Source organism: Ochotona curzoniae, unplaced genomic scaffold (assembly GCF_017591425.1).
Source record: "Ochotona curzoniae isolate NIBS_2020 unplaced genomic scaffold, NIBS_Ocur_1.0 contig_3819, whole genome shotgun sequence".
Classification (NCBI taxonomy): Eukaryota; Metazoa; Chordata; class Mammalia; order Lagomorpha; family Ochotonidae; genus Ochotona; species Ochotona curzoniae.
The window spans coordinates 13,186,119-13,210,410 of NW_024466004.1; the positions used below are offsets into that span (position 1 = coordinate 13,186,119).

General features: G+C 36.5%; 1 protein-coding gene across 1 annotated transcript; it reads right to left on the minus strand.

Moving 5' to 3' along the window:
• Positions 1–6,660: 6,660 nt before the first annotated feature.
• On the minus strand, positions 6,661–20,903 carry LOC121158414 (cysteine-rich secretory protein 3-like). The gene is made up of 8 exons (XM_040983119.1): positions 20,828–20,903; positions 16,946–17,049; positions 13,976–14,089; positions 12,481–12,568; positions 11,612–11,757; positions 11,119–11,213; positions 8,657–8,745; positions 6,661–6,861 (listed from the first exon to the last, which is right to left on the minus strand). Exons 1-8 carry the CDS (start codon positions 20,901–20,903, stop codon positions 6,719–6,721), a joined length of 855 nt encoding a protein of 284 aa, XP_040839053.1. The 3' UTR covers positions 6,661–6,718.
• Between the last annotated feature and the right edge of the window lie 3,389 nt (positions 20,904–24,292).

A 24,292-nucleotide genomic window follows, 5' to 3' on the forward strand; every position in this document is an offset into this window, starting at 1 on the left:
GGGCTTTATGTCCTAAGCGTCATCCCATTCAGTGGTTTCCTCCATTGCTTCGTTATTCACCTCTAGGGTGGCGTCGAAAAAAAAAATTCTGTATAAAAAGCAGTTTGTGGGCCTGGTGGTTAAAGTCCTCGCCTTGGATATGCCGGGATCCTACATAGGTGCTGGTTCGTGTCCTGGCTGCTCCACAGCATTTCAAACCTGGGAAAGTGCGTGCATGCTTCAGCTTGAGTACAATGACAGTATGTACAGCAGGGCACTGTTGCACAGATAAAGCTGACATCTTGAGAGTTCATTCACAAACAGTTCACGTTTTCCATAGTCTCTCCCTTGGCAATACTTTTGTGACACCTTTCTTGAATTTTCTGAATACAGGTGGGAGATTTTAAGCAAGTATTTATTAGTGAATAAATACTGACCTGGCCTAGAATCTTAGGAAACAGATAGAAGAACACCACAGGTCGTTCTTGTAGGACTTATAGCAGTCTGATATAAAAAAGCAAACAGTATCACCAGAGAGTGTTGTTTAATGCTGTGTAGATGGCACAGAATTCACTTACAACAATGAGGAGTTGTGTGAATTGATATGTTCCCAGTTAAAAACTATACGATAAATTGACATTTGAAATGTCTTTTGAGGGCAAAAAAGAGATATTTAATTGGAAGAGGTGAAGCAGATAAATCTAGTTCAAAAGGAATATTTAAGTTAAGATTATAAACAGATAAAAATGGAGAATCTCGAAGGACATCCGCTTCTCAGTGTAATAGGAATTTCATTCATGCTTTGCAGAGTTTGGAAAAACATATTATCAATTTTTTTTCTTTTTTGTTTTCAGTTTTATTTTACATGGAAAGTCAGTTACACAGAGAGAGGGAGAGAGAGAAGAGATCATCCATCTGTTCGTTCACTCTTCAAATGCCAGCAATGGCCAGAGCTGAGCCAGTTGGAAGCTGGGAGTCAGGATCTTCTTCCAGGTTTCCCACATGGGTGCAGGAGTCCAACAATGTGAGCCATCCTCTGCTGCCTCCCAGGCCACAAGCAAGGAGCTAGAAAGGGGAGTGGAGCATCTGGAACACAAACCAATGCCCACGGTGCCGGCAGGGGGAGGATTAACCTGACACACTTACCTGCCAGCCCCCCAGTTTTTTTTTTTCATGAAAAGTCACCTCAAAGTACTGTACAAAGTGATTTGCAGTCCTGATAAATTTGCTTTAGGAAAAACTAGTAACTGTTGATGGTTTTCAAAATCTTCAAACGAAGAGAGAAACAGTGAAAGGATGACATATGAACAGAGAATTCTAAATTGTTGAGGATGTGGGCCTGTCGCGGTGACGTAGCGGCTAAAGTACTCGCCTTGAACGTGCTGGGAACCCATATGGGCGCCTGTTCTAATCCCGGCAGCCTGGCTTCCCATCCAGCTCCCTGATTGTGGCCTGGGGAAAGCACATGAGGTCGGCCCAAAGCCTTGGGTTCCTGCAACAGTCTGGGAAACCTGGAGGAAGTTCCTGGCTCCTGGTTTCTGATTGGCACAGCACCAGCTGTTGTGGCCAATTGTGATCAATTGTAGAAGACATGTAATATTTTCATTGAAAAGGCAAGAGCAAAAGGCTAAAAAGACCTCCTAGATGAAAAAGACAGACGATCTTTTCTATCTCTCTTCCTCTCTGTGTATCTGACTTTGCAATAAAAACAATACATCTTCATTTAAAAAAAAATTGAGGATGCAATGGGTTTCCTATGACAAACAAATCCAGAATGTCGTAAGTCTTGTAGGTTTTGACTCCACATGTCCTGAAGAATACAGGGAAAACTCATCTTAATATCAGAGGAAAACAGTGCAGATAATTAGGAGCACTAATAAATTCAGAAGTCAGCAACACCATGATATTAAAGGAGAAGTGCTAAGACTGGAGTTTGGAGGTCTGGTTCAAATCTGCTTTCACTAATGAATCAGGAGACTGAAGAGAAATAGATTTTTCTTTTCAAGTATTTATGTAGTTGTTTCCTCCATCTTTATCTGAAAGGCAGGATGAAGAGGGAGAAAGAGAGAGGAGAAATCTTCCATTTGCCGTTTCACTCACCAGATGTCTACAAAAGCAGGACCACAATGAAGAAACCTGAAGAGATTGAGGTTTCTTACACAGGTGGCAGGGATCTGAATCGGTTTTGGCATCACATGAACAGGCTGGAAGGGAGAATGGAGCAGGCACCCAAACTCATACACTCTGACAAGTGGTGGAGATTTCCTAAGCGACACCGTAACTGCTGTGCGGTAAACTAGCAACACCTACGGAGGTTACTGCTTTAAGTCTGGAATAACAGATCTGTGTTGGATTATCATTGATATTCATTGTTGGTTGCTGCACACACACAAAAAGCAAAGTTTGTTTACGTATTGGCTGCATTGAAAAGCAAAATGCAGCACAGCTGTATCTATTCTAACAAAAATTTCAGTCTCAAAATTGTATGTGTGTGTTTTTCTTTATAGGAGAATGTTATATCTCATTCCTATAATAGATGCAGCAATCCCAAACAACCAATCATGGGAATCTCTAAACCTAGTACCCAGGTTTAATATGAAAATTTAATGCAGTTTATTTTTAATTGTAGAAAACATGTAATATTTTCATTGAAAAAGCAAGAGCAAAAGGCTAAAAAGACCTCCCAGATGAAAAATATTGCATGGCATTTTCAATAAAACATAAGAGAATAATAAATTATCGTAAATAATAAGGCAGATCAAAATGTGTGAAATTTATGTAACCAAGTTAAAGTTAGAAATGTTGAATGTTGGTAAAAGTTATATGGAGAATATACCACTTGAAGTTCAACATATTTGGAGGGTCTGCATTGTGGTGCAACGGTTAAGTCCCAGCCTGTGACACTGGCATGCCACATAAGCTCTGGTTTGAATTTTGGCCATTCTGGTTCATATCCAGTTCGCAGCCGCTGTGCCTGGGGAATCAGCCAAAGATTCTCTGAGTACTTGGGCAATTGCCATCACATTGCAAACTTGGGTTGTGTCCTAAGTTCCTAGATTTGGGCTGGTCCAGCCCCTGCCATTGCAGCCGTCCAGAAAATGAACCATCTCACACTCCCTTTCAACACACTTTGATGACTTGCCACCTTACATAGAATAATGCACCAATTCATTTAAAAGTGCTTTCTTAAAAAAATGTTTATACATATAAAAATTGTATATAACTAAAGGTTTATATATATAATGTTATATATATATAAAGTGTATTTCATGTGTCTAACACATGAACTTGTCCTAGAGGCCACTATGTAACCAGGTCCTGTCTGTTACTCTTTTTTTTTAGCATTTTCTTTGCTTTCCTCACTCCAACTCAGCTCTTCAGCAATTCTTTCTTTTCTTAAATGTTATCTTTCTCAATAAGCATGTATTCAGTAATCTGTCTTCTCCATCAAATAATCTGAGTTTTCTTTCATTTTTGTTATGCTAATGGTTCAATATCATTTTTCTCCCTCTAAGCATATCTTTATTGCATTTTTTTCTATAGCTCATTTTAGTTCCTGAAATGTATGATTTTCTGCTACAAAATAATTTATTGATGAAGTAATTATCCTCTTTTCTTCTTAATTAGAGCATAGACTCCAGTTATCTTTAACAAATATTTCTTGCATTCAGGAAACAAAGATGCATTATTGTGATGATTAAATTGAAACGAGTTACATATCATTGCAAAAGAAAATAAGGACATTTTCTTTAGTTATCTACTCAGACAAATCTGTTGGATGAAATTTTTATTATGGAGTAGTAATTCTAGTAAGTAATGAGGACTCGTCCAAACAGACCTACAAGCAGACACAATTGCCCCAGGGAGACCTGAAGACTTTCAACAAATGGAATGAGATCGTTGTGCTGGATCACGGGAGAGAGAAAGCAATTGAAGTTGGAGGAAAAGTGTAAAACAATTCGTTCACTTTAAAAAGTTATTTTTATTGTTTTCCATGGTATAATTTTGTAGTTATGGGAATTTTCCTTTTCCTTCCCCTTTCTACCTAGCCATTTTCCCTTCCCGCCATTTCCCACCATATTATTACAGTGATATAACTCTTCAGTAATAGTTACAAATTTAACATTCTGCTATTTGGGTGCATTGTGGATTTATAGGTATAGAAAAATGTAGAAAATCTAGTATCATTTTCAAAATATAATTAACAGTTTTATTGGAAGTCCTTTAATGATGAAGTAGAGATGCCTACTATAATGTTTTTTCACATCTCGGTCAGATTGCTTGGTTATGAATATGTGGATTCTCCTAAGTACTTGAGAATGTCATTGAAATTTATGACAAAAAGACAATAAAACTGATATAAGATAGCATGTGTAAGCTCCATTGGTGGTCTTGGTTTCCCTGATTTCCTTGCACAAATCTGTATGTATTCTTGGGCTCCTCAATAGAGTTTGACACTGGATAATCAAAAACAATCCATATTTGATAATGCAATTATTGATATTCCTTGAAAGACTATGAAAATGGCAAAATCATTTGCTAGGCAACTGATACAGAATGTGAGGGTTAGCAGGAACAAATCTGGATAATCAATAACTAGATATATAATCCAGAGAAAAATATGTGAATTTTGGGAGACAAGAAAATTAAATTTTTAATGCATTTTTGGTCTTTGCAAAACAAAGAAACCAAAGCAAAACCAAAAATCTACAAAGCCAGGCACAATAGATTAGTAACAAAATCTTCATCTTGCAAGTGCGGGGATCTCATATGGGCACCAGTTCATATCCTAGCTGTCCTACTTCTGCTTGGGAAAGCAGTACAGGATGGCCCAAAACCTTGGAACCCTGCACCCTTGTGAGAGACCTGGAAAAAGCTCCTGTCTCCTGGCTTTGGCTCAACTCAGCTCTGGCTATTGCATTCACTTGGAGAGTGAATCAGTGGATGGAAGCTCTCCCTTTCTATCTCTCCTCTTCTCTGTGTATCTGCCTTGCCAATAAAAATAAATAAATCATTAAAAAAGAGAGATGGAGTTTATCAGATTTCTCAGCTTTGACATTACTATTTTGGGGTAGCACAGTGTTGTTGCTGGCTGGCTAATTTTCCACCTGTGGTGCTGGCATTCCATTCAGGCACTGGTTTGTGTTCTGGCTCCTCGATATCTGATACAGCTCTGCCTGGGAAAGCAACAGAGGATGGTCCAAATCCTTGGATCCCTGCACCTGTGTGGAGACCTCCCAGCTTCAGACCAGCTCAGCTCTGACTGTTGTGGCCATTTGAGGACTGAACCATTGGATACAAAATCTCTTTCTGTCTCTTCCTCTCTTTCTCTGTAATTCTTTCAAAAAATATGTAAAACTTAAAAAGAGAAAAAAGCCACTGTTTTGCCTTTTTCCCACTTCTTGGAAGTGAGTCACTAAATTCAATAGCAACAATATAGTCTCAACAAGGAGAGAGCTGAGCAATACTTTTGATAATTTTAAATTCTTCTTAAGGGAAATTTTTGTGTAAGAGATTGGAAATGTAAAAATATTCTACTGCAAAATTTATGAATTGGAGGAGAGCATTCTGGTGCAGTGGGTTTAGTATCTACCTATGAGACTTGAATTTCATATGAACACCAGTTTTAATTCTGACTGTTCCACTTCTGATCCAGTTCCCTCTTGGTGCACCTCAAAGGCAGCAGAAGATGGCCCTAATGCTTGAACCCCCACCACACATTTGGAAAACCTTGAACGAATCTCAGGCTCGTGCCTTCATGACCACTTGAATAGTGAATCCAGGGAAGAACGATCTATCTTTTTCTCTCCCCCTATCTCTGCAACTTTTATCAAATGGAGAAAGAATTCTTTTTAAAAATCTAAACTCTGTTAGAAGAATCAAGTCTTCAATAATCTTCCCAAAATCAAAGTCTGGCTCCCTTTAGAAGGAACAAGCTCAGCTACCAGAATATAAGATCTGTGAGTGGGAAGAAAAGTGAAAGAATGCAACAATTAATGATACACACTGGGAAAGTGGAGCAGGACTGTAGTGTAGTGGGTAAAACCACCTTCTGCAATGCTTGCATCCCATATGATCAATAGTTCAAGTTTCTACTGCTCCACTTCTGATCCAGTTCCTTGTTAATGAACCAGGGAAAGCAGCACAGAGCATCCCAAGTGTTTTAGCCTCTCTTTCTGTGTGGGACACCTAGAAAAATCTGGCTCCTGTCTTTGGCTTTGCCTGCTGAGCTGCTGACAGTTGGGAACTGAGTCAAGGGATCTCTCTCCCTCTCCCCCAATAACTCTGCCTTTCAAATATATAAATAAATATTTTAAAGGATGACATGTGAATACTTATTTAAAGATGTTTATTTGCACTACACTACTAGCATGGATAAATGATATTGCCCACCATTTATGCAACAATGCTAGTATATTCTGTTCTTATTGCACATTTTATTTGGGGAACATGGTTTTTAATTGCAAGTAAGGGATTTAGTAGTAGTAGTTATAAAGGAATACAACTGTCAGCATCTTTAAGTTAAATCACATAATTTATAGATCAAGGTCCAAAGCTGTTATCATATATTTTATTATTTTGAATCCTTTCTATGAAAGAGACATCTACAAAATAATAAGTATATTCAGAAGTATTTATTAGATTTTGGAGTCAAATTTGTAGCTAATACATCGACAATTTCCCAGTTAGTATATACCAAATATAAGCTGGTGATTTAGCTTGTCTACAAATCTACTCATTATTGGTAGGTCTGTTCATAAATTTTGTCTGTACAAAGGCAGCTGGCCTTGCAGTTGTCCTTGACCAATGGATGTGTACATGACACTTGTTCTTTCAGTTGATCACAGTTAGAATATTTGTTTTGATATTCGCAAGAATTGGCTGAAAAAAAAAGAAATTAATATTTGATTATAACTTCTGCACAATAGCAACACAAGCAATAATTCCATATCTTGAGGAATATACAAATTAAATTTTATTAACTCAATACTTTTAAAAATTGATTTATTTATTTGAAAGAGCTACAAATTTTGTGGAGTGGGAGGAGAGAGAGTGCTTCCTTCCCACTGGTTCACACTGCAAATGGTTACAACAGCCAGGAACGAGCCAGTCTAAAAGCAGGAGCCTGGTTTTGATGTGAGTGGCAGGGGCTCAAGCATTTGTGTCATCCTCGGCTACTTTCCCAGATTCATTAGAAGTGAGCTGGAATTGTGGTGAAGCAATCCACAGGTAACTGAACTGAATGTAAAATGCTGATGTTGCAAACAGAAATTTATTCCCCAGCATCATAATTCTTGCACCAAATGATTCTTTTAAATTTGAGTTTTGTTTTTTAGATACATTGACTGGGGCTGGTGCTCGAATTGGCTGACTTCCATCTGCAAGCACTGGCAACCCATATGGGCTCCAGTTCATGTCCCAGTTGCTCCACTTCCCATCTAGCTCTCTGCTTATGGCCAGAGAAGGCAGAAAAGAATAGTTCAAATCATTGGGATCCTGTACCCACATGTCAGACCCATAGGAAGCTTCTAGCTCCTAGTTTCAGTTCAGCTCAGCTCTGGCTGTTGTAGCCATTTGAGGAATTAAACCAGCAGATAAAAGAACTTCTCTCTCTCTAATGCCACAAGTCTTTCATTATAACTAATCATTACAGATGTTGAACTATTAAAAGTGGGGAGAATGTCTCTGTGATAATTGAAAAATTCTACTGCCCAAAGACACAATAAATCTCAAATTTAATTCAAAATCCTGTCATCTACAGACTTCACATTTTGTTAATATTTCCCCAAAACTCTTCATTCAGTTCACTGATAAAATAGATCTTCCAACCTTTTGTTAAAAACACTATGTGGGGTACAATGGCTAAATCCTTTCTTGCATGAGCCAGAATCCCAAATGGGTACCAGTTCATGTCCCAGCTACTCCATTTGTCATCCAGCTTCCTGTCTGTGGCTTGGGAGAACAGTAGAGGATGGTCAAAGCCTTCGGCCTTGCACCTGCATGGGAGACTCAGAGGATGCTACTGGCTCCTGGCTTTGGAGATTTGTCCATCTCTGGCCATTACAGCCACTTGGAGAGTAAGCCAGCAAATGGAGGATCTTTCTCGTCCCCCCTTCTCTCTGTAAATCTACCTTTGCAATAAAAATAAGTAAATCTTAAAAACGAAAACAAAAACAAACTATGTGGTGCTGGTGTTGTGGCACAGAGTGTTAAGGTATTGTCTGCAACACTGGCATCCTGTACTTGTGCCGGTTCATGTTCTAGCTACTCCACTTCTGATCCAGCTACCTGTTAATGTAGCTGAGAAAGCAGATTATGACCCAAATCATCAAATGCTTGGGTCCCTGTGGACATGTCAGAGACCTGGACAGAGTTCCAGGCTCCTGGCTTTGGCCTGTTTGTTCTAGCTTCCTGGCCACACTTGTGGCCATCTGAGATGTGAAACAGCAGATGGAAGATCTTTTCTCAGAATCGGCTTCTCCCTCTTTCTTTTTCTTCTGCTCTTTTCTCCTCCCCCCTTTCTACTCCCCATCCCATCTTTGAAATAAACAAAAATTATATCTTTAAAAAAGAATACATTTTTTGACATGTTGAGAAAGCTTAGGATGGTTATATTCAGAAGATACTTTAAAAATGTCATTTTATTAAAATAGAAAATTAATCACATCAGACTTACTGCATAGTCCATTGTCACAGTAAGCAGGGCAATCACCACAAGGTTTTCCTTTGTTATAAGGGAAATTTTGTCTATTCTGAAAATTACCACTGAAATTTGAAACACAAAATGTTAAATTTTAAAATTTGTTATGCTTGCTCCAAAAGTTAGCATGAATCATCAATACATATGAATATTGAGCAAATTTTAAAATTATGTCAATAACTGAAAAACTAACATTCCAAAGCCCATTCAAAGCACAACACAAAGTGAGACAATAGTCTACACGTTCATTTGCTTCTTTGGCCAAAATCTCACAGCTTGAGCAATGGAAATAAGATAACTAGTGTCTAAAACATTTGGAATCTACTTCCCACATAGTAACAAACTTTTCATATCCCTATGGACTTGATCAGATTGGTACCCAAAGATTTTGGTGCTAGAGAAAGAACAGGCCAGGGGGGGAGGTCAAGGAATATAATAAAGGAATCACGTTTATTGTGATTTTATAGTTAGAAATGAAAAGGCATAATCATTTCTATAATGCCATGAATGCATGTAAAGCTCCAGTGTAGTTTTTTGGATTGCATGGAGATGATGAATTTCTAGTAGATGTTTTTGGGAGTGTAAGGATGTTTGTGAAACAGGAATGTGCTTGAAAGGTTTGAAAATGTCAAGAAATGGTGTGTGTGTCTGTGTGTGTATGTATGTATATAAAAACAGTAATGTTAGAAAAAGACAAAAGGACTTCATGAACACCCCATTCGGGAGTGTACTTCCCCTGTAATGGCTAGTTGACACCTCTTGGATGCTGATTATCCCTACAGGTCACTATCATCTGAAACTACAGTAAAACCAGCTTCAATGGCACTAAAAAGGCAAGGTACCAAAGGTATGCACTGGAAGCTCAGGCTTTCCACATAAAATACAGGTGTCTGCTTCCAAACGTGGGAACGTTGTGCCACAAAAATGAACATACTCTGGGTTACTTTTTCCTTCCTTCCATTACTATTCATTCTTTCACTATGTATGCTTGCGGTGCTATGTTCCCCTCTCTTGACTGGGCAGCTGGGAGCATTCTCCCTCGGCCTTTGGATTGCTTCTCATAAATATCAAAATTTCTTTACTCAAAAGTGATGTTAAAGATTATACTTCTCAAGTTGGAACCCGTTTAGTTATCTACAGTTTCAACCTTTGTTCTCGGAGACTTCTAACTCTGCTTGGGAAAATTCTCAGTTATTAAAAAGAAAATAAAGCTGACAAATGAATCATAAATGCATCTTTCATATGATTACAGGGTTTCTTTTGTGTGTATATGTGTGTGAATGTGTGTATGGAAACATGTTACTCAAGAATGTTACTCAAACGTGTTACTTTAAGAAGAAACGAATGGGGCCACGGTGATGACTCAATTGACTGATCCTCTATCCGTTAGCACGGGCATCTCATATGGACTCTGGTATGTGTCTCTGTTGCTTCATTCTCCATCAGACTGCCTGTTTGTGGCCTGGAAAAACAGTGGAGAATGTCCTAAAACCTTATGACTCTGTATCCATGTGGGTGACCAAGGAAAAGCTCCTGACTCTTGGCTTCAAATCGGCTCAGCTCTGACTATGTGGCCATTGAGGAAAGAACCAGCCGATGAAACTTTCTGTCTCTCTGTAAATGTATCTTTTCAATAAAAATAAATCTTTTTTTTAAAAAAAAGAAAAATAAGAAACAAGTTTCTGGCTGTAAACCAAAATCTCAAAGGATTATTCCTTCGAAGATTTTTTGTCTAAGTTCTAAGTATGGCAGAGTGGGTTAAGCTATCACCTGCAATGCCGACTACACATATATATCAGTTAATTACTAACTACACTGCTTCCAATCCAGTATCCTGCTAATGCACCTGGGAAGGCAACAGGATATGCCCAAGTGCTTGTACCTCTTGGGTACCAAGATGCAATTTCTGGCTTCTGGCTTCACCCTGGCCTACACCTGGTTGCTGTGGAAGTATGTGAGAGTGGATTAGCAGTTGAAAAAAACAAAAACAAAAACAAAAAAACAAAAAAACCTCTCCTTCTCTCTCTGCATTTTGCACAGATAAATAATACATGTGAAGTATAAATTCTGGGAAGCAAAGCCTTAAAACCATTATCTGTTATTCAAATAACCATTATCAGTCATTTGAAATTTTCAGGTAACTATTACTGGTAATTTGAATGCATAGGTATAGAGAGTAGTAATTTAAAGGAAGATAATGCATTTTAGGAACCAGAAAGAGACCCTCAGAATATTATATTTGGAACCAAGGCTAATGTATCTCAATTTTTGAATACTTTCCTAAGGAGTTATATACTTTTTTCTTTCTAATATTTTATTTTTCATTTTAAATTGTTATAATTTAAGAATATTAAAATATATTTTAAATTATGTTATAATTTAAGAATATTAAAATATATTTTAAATTATTGGCAGTGAATTCCAAAGTATATACTTACGGAGGGCAATATTGGCAGACATAGTAATGCTCGAAGTTTGCATTAGGACAGTAGGCATATCCACATCCAACATTGTGAGATGCGTACCAAGCAACCTACATAGCCATATTGAAGACACGAGAGTGCATTAGAAAAAGAAGTATGAAAATCAAAGAGTGGCAAAAAAAAAATTAAGACTATGTAACTGATGTACTTTGTTGCCTTATGCCTTACATACCTATTTCGTGAAATTACTGAATCAGATTGTGAAATTTAAGTGTTAAATCTCCACATGTACTAAATATTTCATCTATTTGAATTGTTAGAAAAATTCAGCTTTTCTAACAAGATACTACTACTACAGCACATTATTATAAAGTAATAATTCACAATTGAAATACTTCCAATATGCCAAGACTACTATATCCAGTTGAAATAGTCTCCCCTTTTCTAACCACAGAATCAGTCAAAACTTGGAGAAACTTTTTTAGAGTATTTAGCTTTTTCCTCTTACCTGAGTGTAGTGTCCAATTACTGCATTTCTTGATATTGGCCCTTTGCCATAGACAAAATCATTTTGCTCATCATACCAGGCTTGGATTGCATCTGACCATGACGAGGGGGCAGTTGACATAAACAGGTTCTCTCCACAGCTTAAATCTAAGAATGAACAGATCCAATGCATTAAATAATAACAACATCAAGCATGTGCGTGCATACACTTGCATCTGTGCATGTGTGCGCACACACACACACACATACACACACACACACACACACACACACACATTTCCTGGTCTTCAGGGTGCCCATAGTTGGTACTCTTGGACTGATACATATACAGTGAATAGAAGCCAGAGGGACCTGATACCACGAGACTTGTCTCAGCATGCAGATTTTGAGTGCATGGAATAATCATTTTTAATTAGTTTCTGCTCTCCCTGGAGTCATTCATTTACACATACAATTCAAATTTGCATGCCTCACGTGCACTCTGCTCATTGTTTTCAGCTTTTACCCTACTCAATAGACACTTTTATACAGAAAACTTGAATAAATGCTTATGATTATGATTATTATTCCATATGAACTTTAAAAAAATGCAGTCTTCCAGAATTCCTAGCATGAAACAAATGGCATTAGACAGGAAAGCATTTTTTAAATTTGTGAGCTATATAGCCCCCTACAAACTCCACCCTGTCCCGCTAAACACATTTGGGAGAACAGTGGGCTACCATTTACACTAACTGGTATAGATTCTAAGGAGAAAGCATCTAACATTTTAAGTTTTATGTATATAATATTCTTAATGAAGCATTGTAATGGTATCTGTTATAATTTTACTCATTTATTTCTTTGGAGAATATTTACTGCTACACATACTGGTTTTACGATCCTCTGAGTTGCTGTGTTGAAGCTTGCACTGGTTTGCCCACTTTTGGGCATTAACAGCTGTTTGATTGTTCCATTTCTATAATAAGAAGAGGAAAAAAGGCATTCAGTTAATGGCTCCAACCTCTAAAGAGTGTAAGCTTCACATTCAGGTTGATTCACATCATTATAAAATTATGAGCAGGCATATTGTGATTTGCATCATAATCAAAGAAATGCATCTTTGTGTACCATTTTCTTTTTTAAAAAGGTTAGAAATTTGTCCACTTGAAAGTCAGAATTACAGAGAAGGTGGCGATATAACACAGAAAGAGAGGTCTTCCATCTGAAAATTCACCTCCCAAACGGCCACAATTGCTAGGTTGAAGTCAAGAGCCAGGATGTTTATCACATCTTTGTTGGATAGCAGGGACCCAAGAACCTGTCATTTTCTGTTGTCCTTTCAGGACATTAGCAGGGAGCTGGATCAGAAGTTAAGCAGCTGGGGCACATACTGTCACCCATGTGGGATACCAGAGCAGCAGGCTGTGGTTTCGCCTGGTAATGTGACAGGGGTTGCCCAATGTGCCTTTTTCTGTTTCACAAAGATAGTATTTCTATCTTAAGTGATTAAAAAATCTAAGACCATCTGTTTATTTTTGGAAGCTCAACAGGTGTAAAGTTTTTTGTTTGTTTTTTTTTTGTTTTTTTTTTTTTAGCAATAATCTTTCTCTACATATCGATAAACGTGTAGAAGTATTGAGTTTATCATTTGAAAGTAATAGATGGGTTTATCTTCTTCTCCCAAACTCCACCCTGTCCCATTAAACACATTTGGGAGAACTGTGGGCTATCATATACACTAAATGGCATCGATTCTAAAGAGAAAGGATCTGAAATGTTTTAAAAGTTATATGTCCATTGAAATATTTTTAAAGTTGGTGCTAAAATATATATTCTTTTATCATTATTGTAATTTCCATCCGGTGTTTAGATATTGAGAATTTCAGCTTGAGTAATTTCTTGGCTCTTGATTTTTTTTTAGATATTCAATGTTGCTACATTCATAACCTATGTTTAATGATCTCTTTGTCTCTGCACATTGGTTGTAAGATTCAATGCTTGGTGTTTTATCCAACAAGTTTTATTTGGATATAATGGTTTAATTTGGTTGAAGTGCATTTCAACCAAAATTTTTCTTCAGCTGATAATTTTTCCGCATCAATTATTTTCTGTATCAAACAATTAAAAAAAATAAGAACATAAGTGTCTCTTAAGCCTAGATTAGAATAATGAACACAAAACCAGAATGTATCATTCTATATCATTCTCACTTAATGTTCAAAGATATGGTTTTGATTATTCCTCTATAGTTTAAATAACCCTAAAAACATTACAAGCTATTTAACCATTACAAAGGGGGTTAAGATACTATAATAGTTCATATAAAATAACAAACACTTGCCAGCTGCCTGTTTTTATCTTTCCCTTTATTATTGTCTCTTACCATCTTTAGCATGTTGCTGGCTGTTGGATTGACTGACCTCCTTAGTTCATTGTGTTTATTTACAATCTCTGCTTGGACTTTGCTTAGGTTGGTTGACAACGTAGCAGCTGAATCCTAAAGAGAAATAAGGAGAGATTTCTTTTTTGATTAAATTTATAAAACGTGCATGTAATAATGAATCGGTTCATTCAAGAGAACAAAGGATATTTAAAAAATATGTTCGGCACTTATTTTTGTAAAAGCTGAAAGGTGGGGGTCTTGCTTTTTATTTGCAGTATGCATCTCTATTCCTGAATTAAAGGACTCCCAATGAAACTGTTAAATGTACTTTGAAATTTTGAGAATACGTTTTCTACCATTGCCTGCACCCTCAATGCCATGATACACTTAAATAGCAGTGTTACTATACTACTGTTTTTATATATACTACTGTATAGTATATACTACTGTTTTTATACTATTGTTTGTATACTACTGTAAAAATATGAGGGAAAATCATGCGAGGGGAAAATGAGAAGGAAGAAAAGGGAAATAAAAGGGGGGGATCCCTATACCTACATAACTGCATCATGGAAAATAAATAATGAAAATAATTTAAAAAATGCTCAGTGCAAGTCAATATGATTTATGGGTGACTGTGTCTTTTTATTAACGGAAGTATAACATAAGATATTTAACCAGATTTTGATACTTGGGTGCGTGTTTGTTGAGGAGTTTGTGAGCATGGGTTGGGGTTATGTAAATTGTTGCCATGAATGACAAAAACATTTTGCTTATCAAAGATTTTAAAGCAGAAGTAAATCAACAGGACCTTTTACAGAGTTTTATCTTATATGCTGGATAAATAGTTCTCACTTCCACTTAAACTGAGTTTCTTCAAGACTACACAATATTGTACTCATAGGTCTGACCATATACTGTTATTTTTTGCTTAAGGTCTGTTTCTTTCTCCTGGTTTTATGTTCCTAAGGACAGGCACCAATAGTAACGACAATGTAACAATAGACATGGTGCAGTTAATTGTATGCTAAATAGGAAGAATATGTACAATATCAGTAGCGATCAATCTGTATTTTATCAAAGTCTAAAATAGCATGCCTCAGCATATTCTGTGGACACTGAAGGCCATGCTTAGAGTAAATCTGTTTTAAACTATTAGTTACACAGGAAGCTCTGCCTTTCATAAAGGATAAGTAATTATTTCCTTGTTCTTATGTGCCGTTCACCTTTTATGTAAAAATTCTAATGAAGAAGCTCTGTGTGTGTTTAGAAATAGCATATTTTAAAAATAGATTTATTTATTTAAAAAAGAATAGAGAGCAAGTAAGCGAGAGAGAGAGAGAGAGAGAGAGAGAGAGAGAGAGATCTTCCATTTTTTGGTTCATCCCCAGATGTTTACAACAGATGTGGGCCAAGCTGAAACCAGTAGTCAGGAACACCATCCTGCACTCCAGGTGGGTGACAAGGGCCTGAGCAAAGGGGCCATTACCAGCGGCTTTCCCAAGACTATTAGCAGGAAGTTAGGTCAGAAGCACAGTCACCAGTACTTGAACTGATGCTCTAATACGGGATGCTGGCATCACAATTTAATCTGCTACATCAAAATATGGCCCTGCATTTGCATTTTGAACTAAGTATCAATATAGTCTTTGTTACATGAGTGTAAGCACTAAGAGTAATGATAATAAAGTATTCAAAATATGTTATCTACATAGCCTTAAAGAGTTCACAATGATAGGTAGTTTAACATATAAGTATACCATATAATAAAACGAATTGAGGGATCTGTGTAATATAGAGAAATGAATCACCAGTTCTTCCCTGTAGTCAGGCAAGGCTTTTACAAAAAATGAATTTTTGGATCTCAGACATTTCAGGTTCCAGTAATTTTATAAATGAACAATAGGAGATGGATCAGACAGATAGTTAAATATTACAAAAGATCATAAAATATAGTCTTTGCAGGAAATAAATTATAAAATATCAAATGGTTGACTAAAGCCCAAGGTGATGAATAAACTATCTTCAAGTTGCTGTTTCGATAGTTGCAACACAAAGACTATTTATGAATAGCAAATGGGGTCTGAACCAAGGAGTCAGTATTTTCTAGTTTCTGCTAACCTCTAGCCTTCTAGGCCTATAGACAAGCAAGGTATGTAAATAAACATCGAAACCTGAAGCTTTTCAAATTCAGAGACTTCTTGGTTAGGAGATAAAATGCTGTATCTAGGTGCTACACATCCAATATTTAAGAGTGCTATGAATTCTGGTTCTCAAATTATTAAAGCAAGGAGGCATAGGAGGACTTTTGGCCTATGAACGAATTTACTATAAAAGTGTGAAAAACCCAACACCTTTAAGAATTTTTTATTTAAAAACTCAGGTATAATTATTTTTACAAGTAGCTGCACATGAACAAATTGTATGAATGTAAGATTATATAAATATACTATAGTTTTCATGGGATTAAATTTAATAAATTCCTCTAAATAGGAAAAGTTTCAGTATTTTTTAAGTCTGTAGATGTATGATGTCCAGTAAAAATATAATTAAAACAGCACACATAATTTTGTCTCTTTGTGAACACTTTACAAAACACCTAAGTTAAAGTTAAGAATGTATTTATTTAGCAAAGATAAAAGAATGCTGTAATTTCATCTGCTCATACTTTTTTTAAAGCTATTTTATCTCTATTTTCCTGTATCTTCTTTGAAAACTGCTGTGTATTTTAAATGTGTGCTCAGCCTGCTTTAGATAAACCACATTTTTCGAGTTTAGTATCTTTCTGTACTCAGAGATTGCAGTATTGCCCAGCATTATTTTAAACTATTGCTAATTTCCCTGAGCTGACAATGACTCTTTTGTGATGGAGCAGTCACTCCACACCTATTTGTTAAAGACTGATCTAAAACATTCTGTTGGTTACGGTTGTCTGAATTATTCTGAAATTATTTTTGGCCTCATACATACCGAATCCCTATTTGCAGAGAAGGATGAATTCAGCGCAGCAGCCAAGAACAGCAATACTGGGAGCAATGCCATTGCTGGGAAAACAAAACACAGGCAATGATGACCTGAATTAGTGCATGAGCTTCAAGTAACATGGGGAGGGACGCCAATGATTGTACTGAATGTAACAAAGAAGAAATGTCACATGACTGCAGACGAGTGAGAGTATACTCAGCTGTGGAAGTATGCTTCCAGTGGGACAGCAACAAAAAATGAAGTGAAGTCCCGACACACATCTTAAATGCTAAAGACCTACTGCTCTTCTTCTACCCGGTCCCACAGTCTTACATGTATTGCTGCCCTCTTTAGTTGCTGGATGTGGCTTCTGCCTGTACGTACACAGAAGCAATAATAGCTTCCACCTGTTACTATTACCAGGACACTAATGTGTAAGCCCTGTTTGATTAACTTAAGCACAGGCTACACCTTTACGAATATGAAATTACCGCCATTATTTCAACCGAGAAATTAATATGCTTATTTCTTTCTTGTCAGGACTCAGGCTTAACCACAGCTGTTCTTTGAAGCCAAGGTAATTCTTTTAAGATGGATATGATTTTTTTTTTTCTGTCTTCCACACCACTCTCCTTGACTTTGCTGTGTAACCAGTCTCAGTTATGGCATTTCACATCATTATCTTTAGTATCCTACTTCATATTCCAAAAAGGCAACGTTTTTCTTCTGGGGCTTAAAACAGATGGCAACAGTTTGATGCCTAATTTCAGGGAATTACTAACCCTAGCTATGTGAAAACTGAACTTGTTCACAATGTTTGTTTCTCTAATTAAAACGCTTGGATTCTAAAGGAAGTCCCAGGCTCCTGGCTTTGGATCAGCTCAGCTCTGTCCATTAGGGCCATGTGGAGAGTGAACCAGCAGATGGAAAAAGACTCCTCTCTGTAAAATCTGCCTTTCAAATATAAGCAAATCTTAAAAAAAAAGTTTGGCTCCCAGGTGCGGCTCTTAGGGCATGGTGGGATCTGAAGGAGGCAGCGGAGAGGTCAGAGCGAATGTGCTGCGAAGTTACTGCTTGTGTGATCTCTCCAACTCCTGTGTCCACTGTCAGTGCTGCCTGACAGGCTCTGCTCTGCAGCCGCTCCGCACTGCGTCATGAACTCCTCAGTCTAGGAAAAGCTGCACCACTCTTTCCTTTGAACCCCAACATTGTGAGCCAAATAATCTTTCTCTTTAAAAGGTCAGCTGTATGAGATACATGATTGTATCAATAAAAAGAAGAGAAAGACAAGAATTAAGTCTCTGCATATCACTTCCAAAAATGAACATAGGGTGAGGAGATCATTAATTTTATGGAAAGAAAATGCTAAAAGTCTGTAACAGCTGTAGCAATTATTGAAGAAATCCTCAGTGTATTTTTCTTAATATTGGGCAAGTAAAGAGTGACTAATGTTGTTTAACATGGAGAAGTCGTAATCAAAGTTTATGGGGAAAAAAGGAAGTATGTGTATGTGTAAAATATGTTTCAAATTTTGAACAAATGAGGAAAATATCAATAATAATCAAGGTGTGAAATATAATATCAATTTATCATTTAAGAACACTTAACTAGAAAGTAAATTTAAGAAAATATCCATAATAGACCACAAATTATCCCAGAAACAGTCAGGAATTTCGAACAAACTTTGAAATTCTAGTAATGAACAAACAAGTTACATGAATTAAAGTGAGTTTTTTTTACTGTGCGCTTAAGTGGTATTTGTTGACATAATAATCAATGCTAATTAAATTAATTTGATTATCATGTATTCCAATAAATATTCTTATTGATTCATGAATAGCTTAAACAAAATTTTAAGGAAAACATTAATATGAATATCTTTCAATTTTAGTTCTTATAGTGAACCTCCAAGCTTTTCTTGACAAAAACTTGGTAATATTATAGAAATAAGCAAATGGGATGATTGAGGTGTACAGGCTTAAGTGACAGACCAACCAGTATTCAATTAAAAAGTGTGAGACACAAGGATGACCTAATATATGAAGCTGGGAAACCAGCAATCTGAATGGAGAAAAGGCAAGCTTATCCTTTTTAAACATTGTCTCCAAAGTTGAATGTACATAAACTAAATTTGTAAGTAAATGGAGAACTCAAACAACCTTCCAGTGCTGTGCTGCTTTTGCACTAGACGAGCTGCACATCGCAATGCTGTAGATGGCTTGACCACGTGATTTGTACTAGAAACAGTCCCATCTTTTATGGGCTTCATTTCAAACTCATAAAAACTTCAGTGTTAGATGGTGTGATTCAATATATTCATTGCAGATGTGAGATACTAAATCATATTAATTAATGAAATAATATAGCCTTACAAGAAGTAAAACAGAGGAAAGTGAGGAAGTATTTGACCACAAGAAGGAATAAAAATGCTTCAAAGCAGACCTGGAAAGTTGTAATTAAAAGCATTAACATGTGTGTGATGTATATACTATAGGTGTAAACACATGTACTTACTAGTCTTAAGATGGAAAAATGCTTGTTCAGCTTCTCTCACTTAAAACGTAACATTGAGTCTTTATTTCAGTAATTTCCTTCCAACTCCCTGTCTGCCTATGAGACAGGAAGAAGCCTATTCCAGCACACAAGCTTGCAGACTGCCAGACATAATCTCACTGGAACTCGGTGTATCTGAAGAGGACTAGCTGTCTGCCGATTCCTGAAAAGCACCTTTTTTTCCCCCTTAGAATGAGATCCTATCTCTTTATTTGAATGTACTAAGCCACCTTGCTAGACTTCTTAGCTGTACCTGGTTTATATTGTTTGAGAATTTTGTTACTCTTCTCAGTTCACCCCTGTCTGTTACAGATCTGACATTATTCCTGTGACTGTGTTTCTTATTACAACATATTATTAAAGAGTAGCTTCCAGGCTTAAAACTTGTTATCAACTTAATTTCTTTTGATCCGCCTTCAGAGGGTTAGTCATCATCCCAGCGGGCACTCTAGGGCTTGGTTTTTAACTACCATAAGAGGCAACACTGGATATTCTCTGAGCATCCTGGATGACATTTAGCCACTTAGGAGCAATGCATTGAGAAAATACTCTTTGTAAATAAAATCTTCTGTCTAGTGAAAGTTAACTGCTTTCATGTTGTCATTAGGTGTTCTCTGGTCTCCTAATACCTGATTTTGCAACAAATATACAGTTCTGTGTGAAACTTAATTCCTTACATAAATTTAAATTGCCTGTGGAAATGCAACTGCTTGAGTACCTACAAGTTTTATGTTCTCACTGGAGTGCATTTTGTAAGTTAAATTGTATTTTATGTTGGTGAGCTTAATAAATATGTTTCATCTCAAAATCAGTGCTGGAATTCTACTTTGTCCAATTTAAAACTGTTAGTGGCTTTTCATGCCTTTTACTAAAAATAATAATCTGTGTTAAGTCATAGCCATATGTGCTAACTATCCTAAAAGTTACTGATACAAGGGATGCAGATATAACTAGAGGTTTTTGTTTTCACTTGTTAAAAGATAGTTCTGTTTTAATTGTTTGCAAAATTCATAAAGGAAATCATAATTTGTTTATTTTAGAATAAAAGGTAAAACTAACTTAAATTTAAGGTTGGATAAAATTACTGTTTAAAACAATGTAGCGATTTGTTTGTTACCTTGTTAGATTAAAAGGAGTATATTAATACAATTGCTCTCAAAGTTGTCAGCACTTTTGAAAATGCTAGTTAAATTTACTAAGTATATCGTTTAATTGCTTATCTTAAAATGAGAGAATTGTCACTTACCGTGGATTCTCAGAGCTGAGTGATGTGTTGGTTTTATCAGTTGGAAGAAGGAATGGTGAAGAGAGAGGTTAGAGCAGTATATATATTACCCCTATTTCCTGTTATGGCAAATTCTCGTTGTGCAAGTAAATCTTGGTCAACAAGGTCTGAAACAGCATTTGTCATGCTAATAATCTCACATTTCCTTGCTGGTTGAACAACTGCAATTTTGACATTATTTATTGATTTCCCACTTGGGCTTTAAAACTAAGCAAACAACTGTTACCATTCTATGTTTGTTCTTTAGAGCTCATAAATTCTTTCTATTTCCTGTCCTTTGTCGGGGTCCCTTGGCCAGCAAGTCAAACCCAGACACTCGTTGTCTTTGTGGAACAGGTTAAATACTATTATTTAGAATTGGCTGTTTTAGTGCCAGGTCTGAAGTCAACTGCTAGAAAAATGTGATTATTTCATATACCTGTGACGGGGGAACTCTGAATAAACTGAATCAACCATCTGATCTTGTCATCATCTTTTCTTAATGAGGAAAAGAATATCACAAGTGAGAATGCCTCATGATTTCTTGATGGCATTTTTCATGTGGTCCTTTGAGTACAGCACTGAAGAAGTTGTTCCAGAATGATGATGACTGGCCAATGAGTCCTCCCATACCTGAGGCTACCTTTTTTGGTTTCATAACAACAAACATACTACAGCTTGAAATAAAATATTAGGAGCAGCTATTTTTTTTATTAGAAAGGCGGATATACAGAGAGGAGAGACAGAGAGGAAGATCTTCTGTCCAATGATTCACTCCCCAGGTGAGCGCAACGGCCGATGCTATGCCCAGCCGATACGAAGCCAGGAGCCTCTTCCGGGTCTCCCACAGGGTGCAGGGTCCCAAAGCTTTGGGCCTTCCTCGACTGCTTTCCCGGGCCACAGGCAGGGAGCTGGATGGGAAGCAGGGCCTCTGGGATAGAACCAGCGCCCATATGGGATCCTGGGCGTGCAAGGCGAGGACCTTAACCACTGCGCCATCGCAGCTATTTTTTTAACCTTGAAATTCTGAATGTATTGGTACAACTTTTTGAAACAGTTAACCTCCACATTTTTGGTTGAAATAATAGAACTGAATTCCACTCAGAGAGATTGCTATTTAGTTGACTTAGAGGTATGTGTTCTGTAGAGTTATTTCCAAATGTCCCCAGATCATGATGAAGCCAAGGTTGAGAATCACTGCCTTAAAGAATAAGACCACCAGAAAATCAAATCAGGTATTCAGCAAGTATTTGTTGAGGGCCTACAACATACCCAGCATCAACCAAATCCTACTAAGAATGTAAAACATTGCTGCTGAATTGCTGAAAGTATCAACATATGAAAAAAACAGCTGTCTATGAATCCATATGATTGATAATTACAGATGTAAGATCCATTGCAGTGGTTGTAAGAGTTTGGTGGGTAAGCACATCTAAAATAAACAAAGTTGATTTCACGCATGGATAAATTTTAAAATTTGATTAATTTCAAAATGATAAACTGTGTATCTTAATTTTCCCTGGACAGAGTCTTATTACTAACAATGACAGTTAATCTGTTTCAAGTTCATTTTCAAGTATACTTGAAAGAGAAATAGTCTGTTGAATAGAGCCTTCTATTAGATATTTGCCACATAATAGACCCATTAAGGTGAGAAAAAGAGTCAGATTTGACATGCAAGTTATTGAAATAATGTGTCTTAACCTAATAGAAGTATTCTTTCTTTTGCCTATTTTCACCAACAAATAATTGTTGATTGATATAACCAATGTAACCCATCAAGCTGTGAATGACCTTCTTCAATAAAATATTTGTATTGGCAAAAATTGCTCTGACGAAACTTAATTTGTTATTAACCTTAACATCATCAGTTCATAGATTTTCAAAGCTAGAATTGTGTTTAAATCCAATACTCTACATAAAAAGTTTAAAAATATTAGCTCTTAACCCCTGTTGGAAATAATGAAATCTTAGGAATTACATCATCTGAAGGTCAATAAAATCCGAAGATCTGATGTCTAGTAAAGGATGACTAATTTGATTATTCCTTTGTAAACAATGGCATTTGTGTTAGGAATCCATTTCTCAAGATGGATATGCAAGTATCACTGGAATTAGTTGTGAAACAAGTGGTTAGATGTACAAATTAATATTATTTACCACATTATCTTCAAATATCTGACAGATTTATATTTATGTATTTACTTATATACACACATGTATGTACACACCTCCAAGATCATTAATTGTGGTTGGATAAACTATGAGAAAGGAGGATGCATCTTCTGTTACTTGAGAAAATATTGTAAATTGAGAACTCTGTGAGCAATAAAGGATGAATGACATAATCAACAATGAGTCAGTTATCTTTTCAAATAAACAGAGAATAAACAGAGCAGTAGTTACCTGCGAAGAACTTATAAAGTGCAAAAAAATTAACAGAAATCAGCTGCAAATAATCGTTTTGGCTGTATTTTCCTATGAATCCTAGCAATATTTTCAAATGGAGGTAACAGTGAATGGACACCAATGTGTACCTATGTTTGTATTAATGTAATCCTATATCATGTCAAGCATAAAATCAAATGATACACAAAAATGCGTGCTTAGTAATCCTACTATCAAGATTTATTTTTAAAAAGTTTTGTGTTGGAAAGTCAGATTTAGAAAGAGAAGAAAAGACACAGAGAAAGATCTTGCATCTGCTGGTACATACCCCAGTGGACACAATGGCTGCAGATGAGTTGATCTAAAGCCAGGAACCAGGAGTTTCTTTCAGATCTCCCACATGAGTGCAAGGTCCCAAGGTTTTAGATCATCTTCGACTGTTTCCCCAGGCCACAGGCAGGGAGCTAGATGTGAAATGGAGAAGCCAGGACAGGAACTGGCACCCATATAGGATCCCAGCCTACAGAAGGTGTATGCAAAGCAAGGATTTAGCTACTAGGTTGTCACATTGGGCCCGTCATCAAGGTGTATTTTATATCACATGTGATAGAAACTGTTTCCTTCAATGATGAGACTCAAGAAATGGCTGCATTCCATCCAGTTTCATATCCATCTTTATTTTCCCATTAAAATGTTGAGATTATTATTTATCATTAAATTGTACTCTCAACTACTGCATTTATTCCAATTCCAATTCCAATTAATCAATGCCTGTGATGTTAAATCCTTGATATTCAGCAGTATGTCTCCTATGGCATGATAGTTATGCCAGTAAATTAGAATATTTCATTTAAAAGCTCCAGCTATACATTTCAAACAGCTTATTACACATATGTAATTCTTCAAAAAAAATCCAAATGTTGAATAAAAAGGGCCATTAATTATCACACAAAAAATACTGAGTAGCTTTTCAACCATTATGTTACTGAAAAAAACAATTGTATCACACATCTTTATGTAAGAAGGGTGGCATATGTGAGCAGAGATAGATTTTTTTTTACATAGTCTTGATTACACAAGTTGATATGCTTGTTTAAAAAGAATAATTGTGAAAAGCTCATTTATTTCCTTATGAGTGATACATTCCG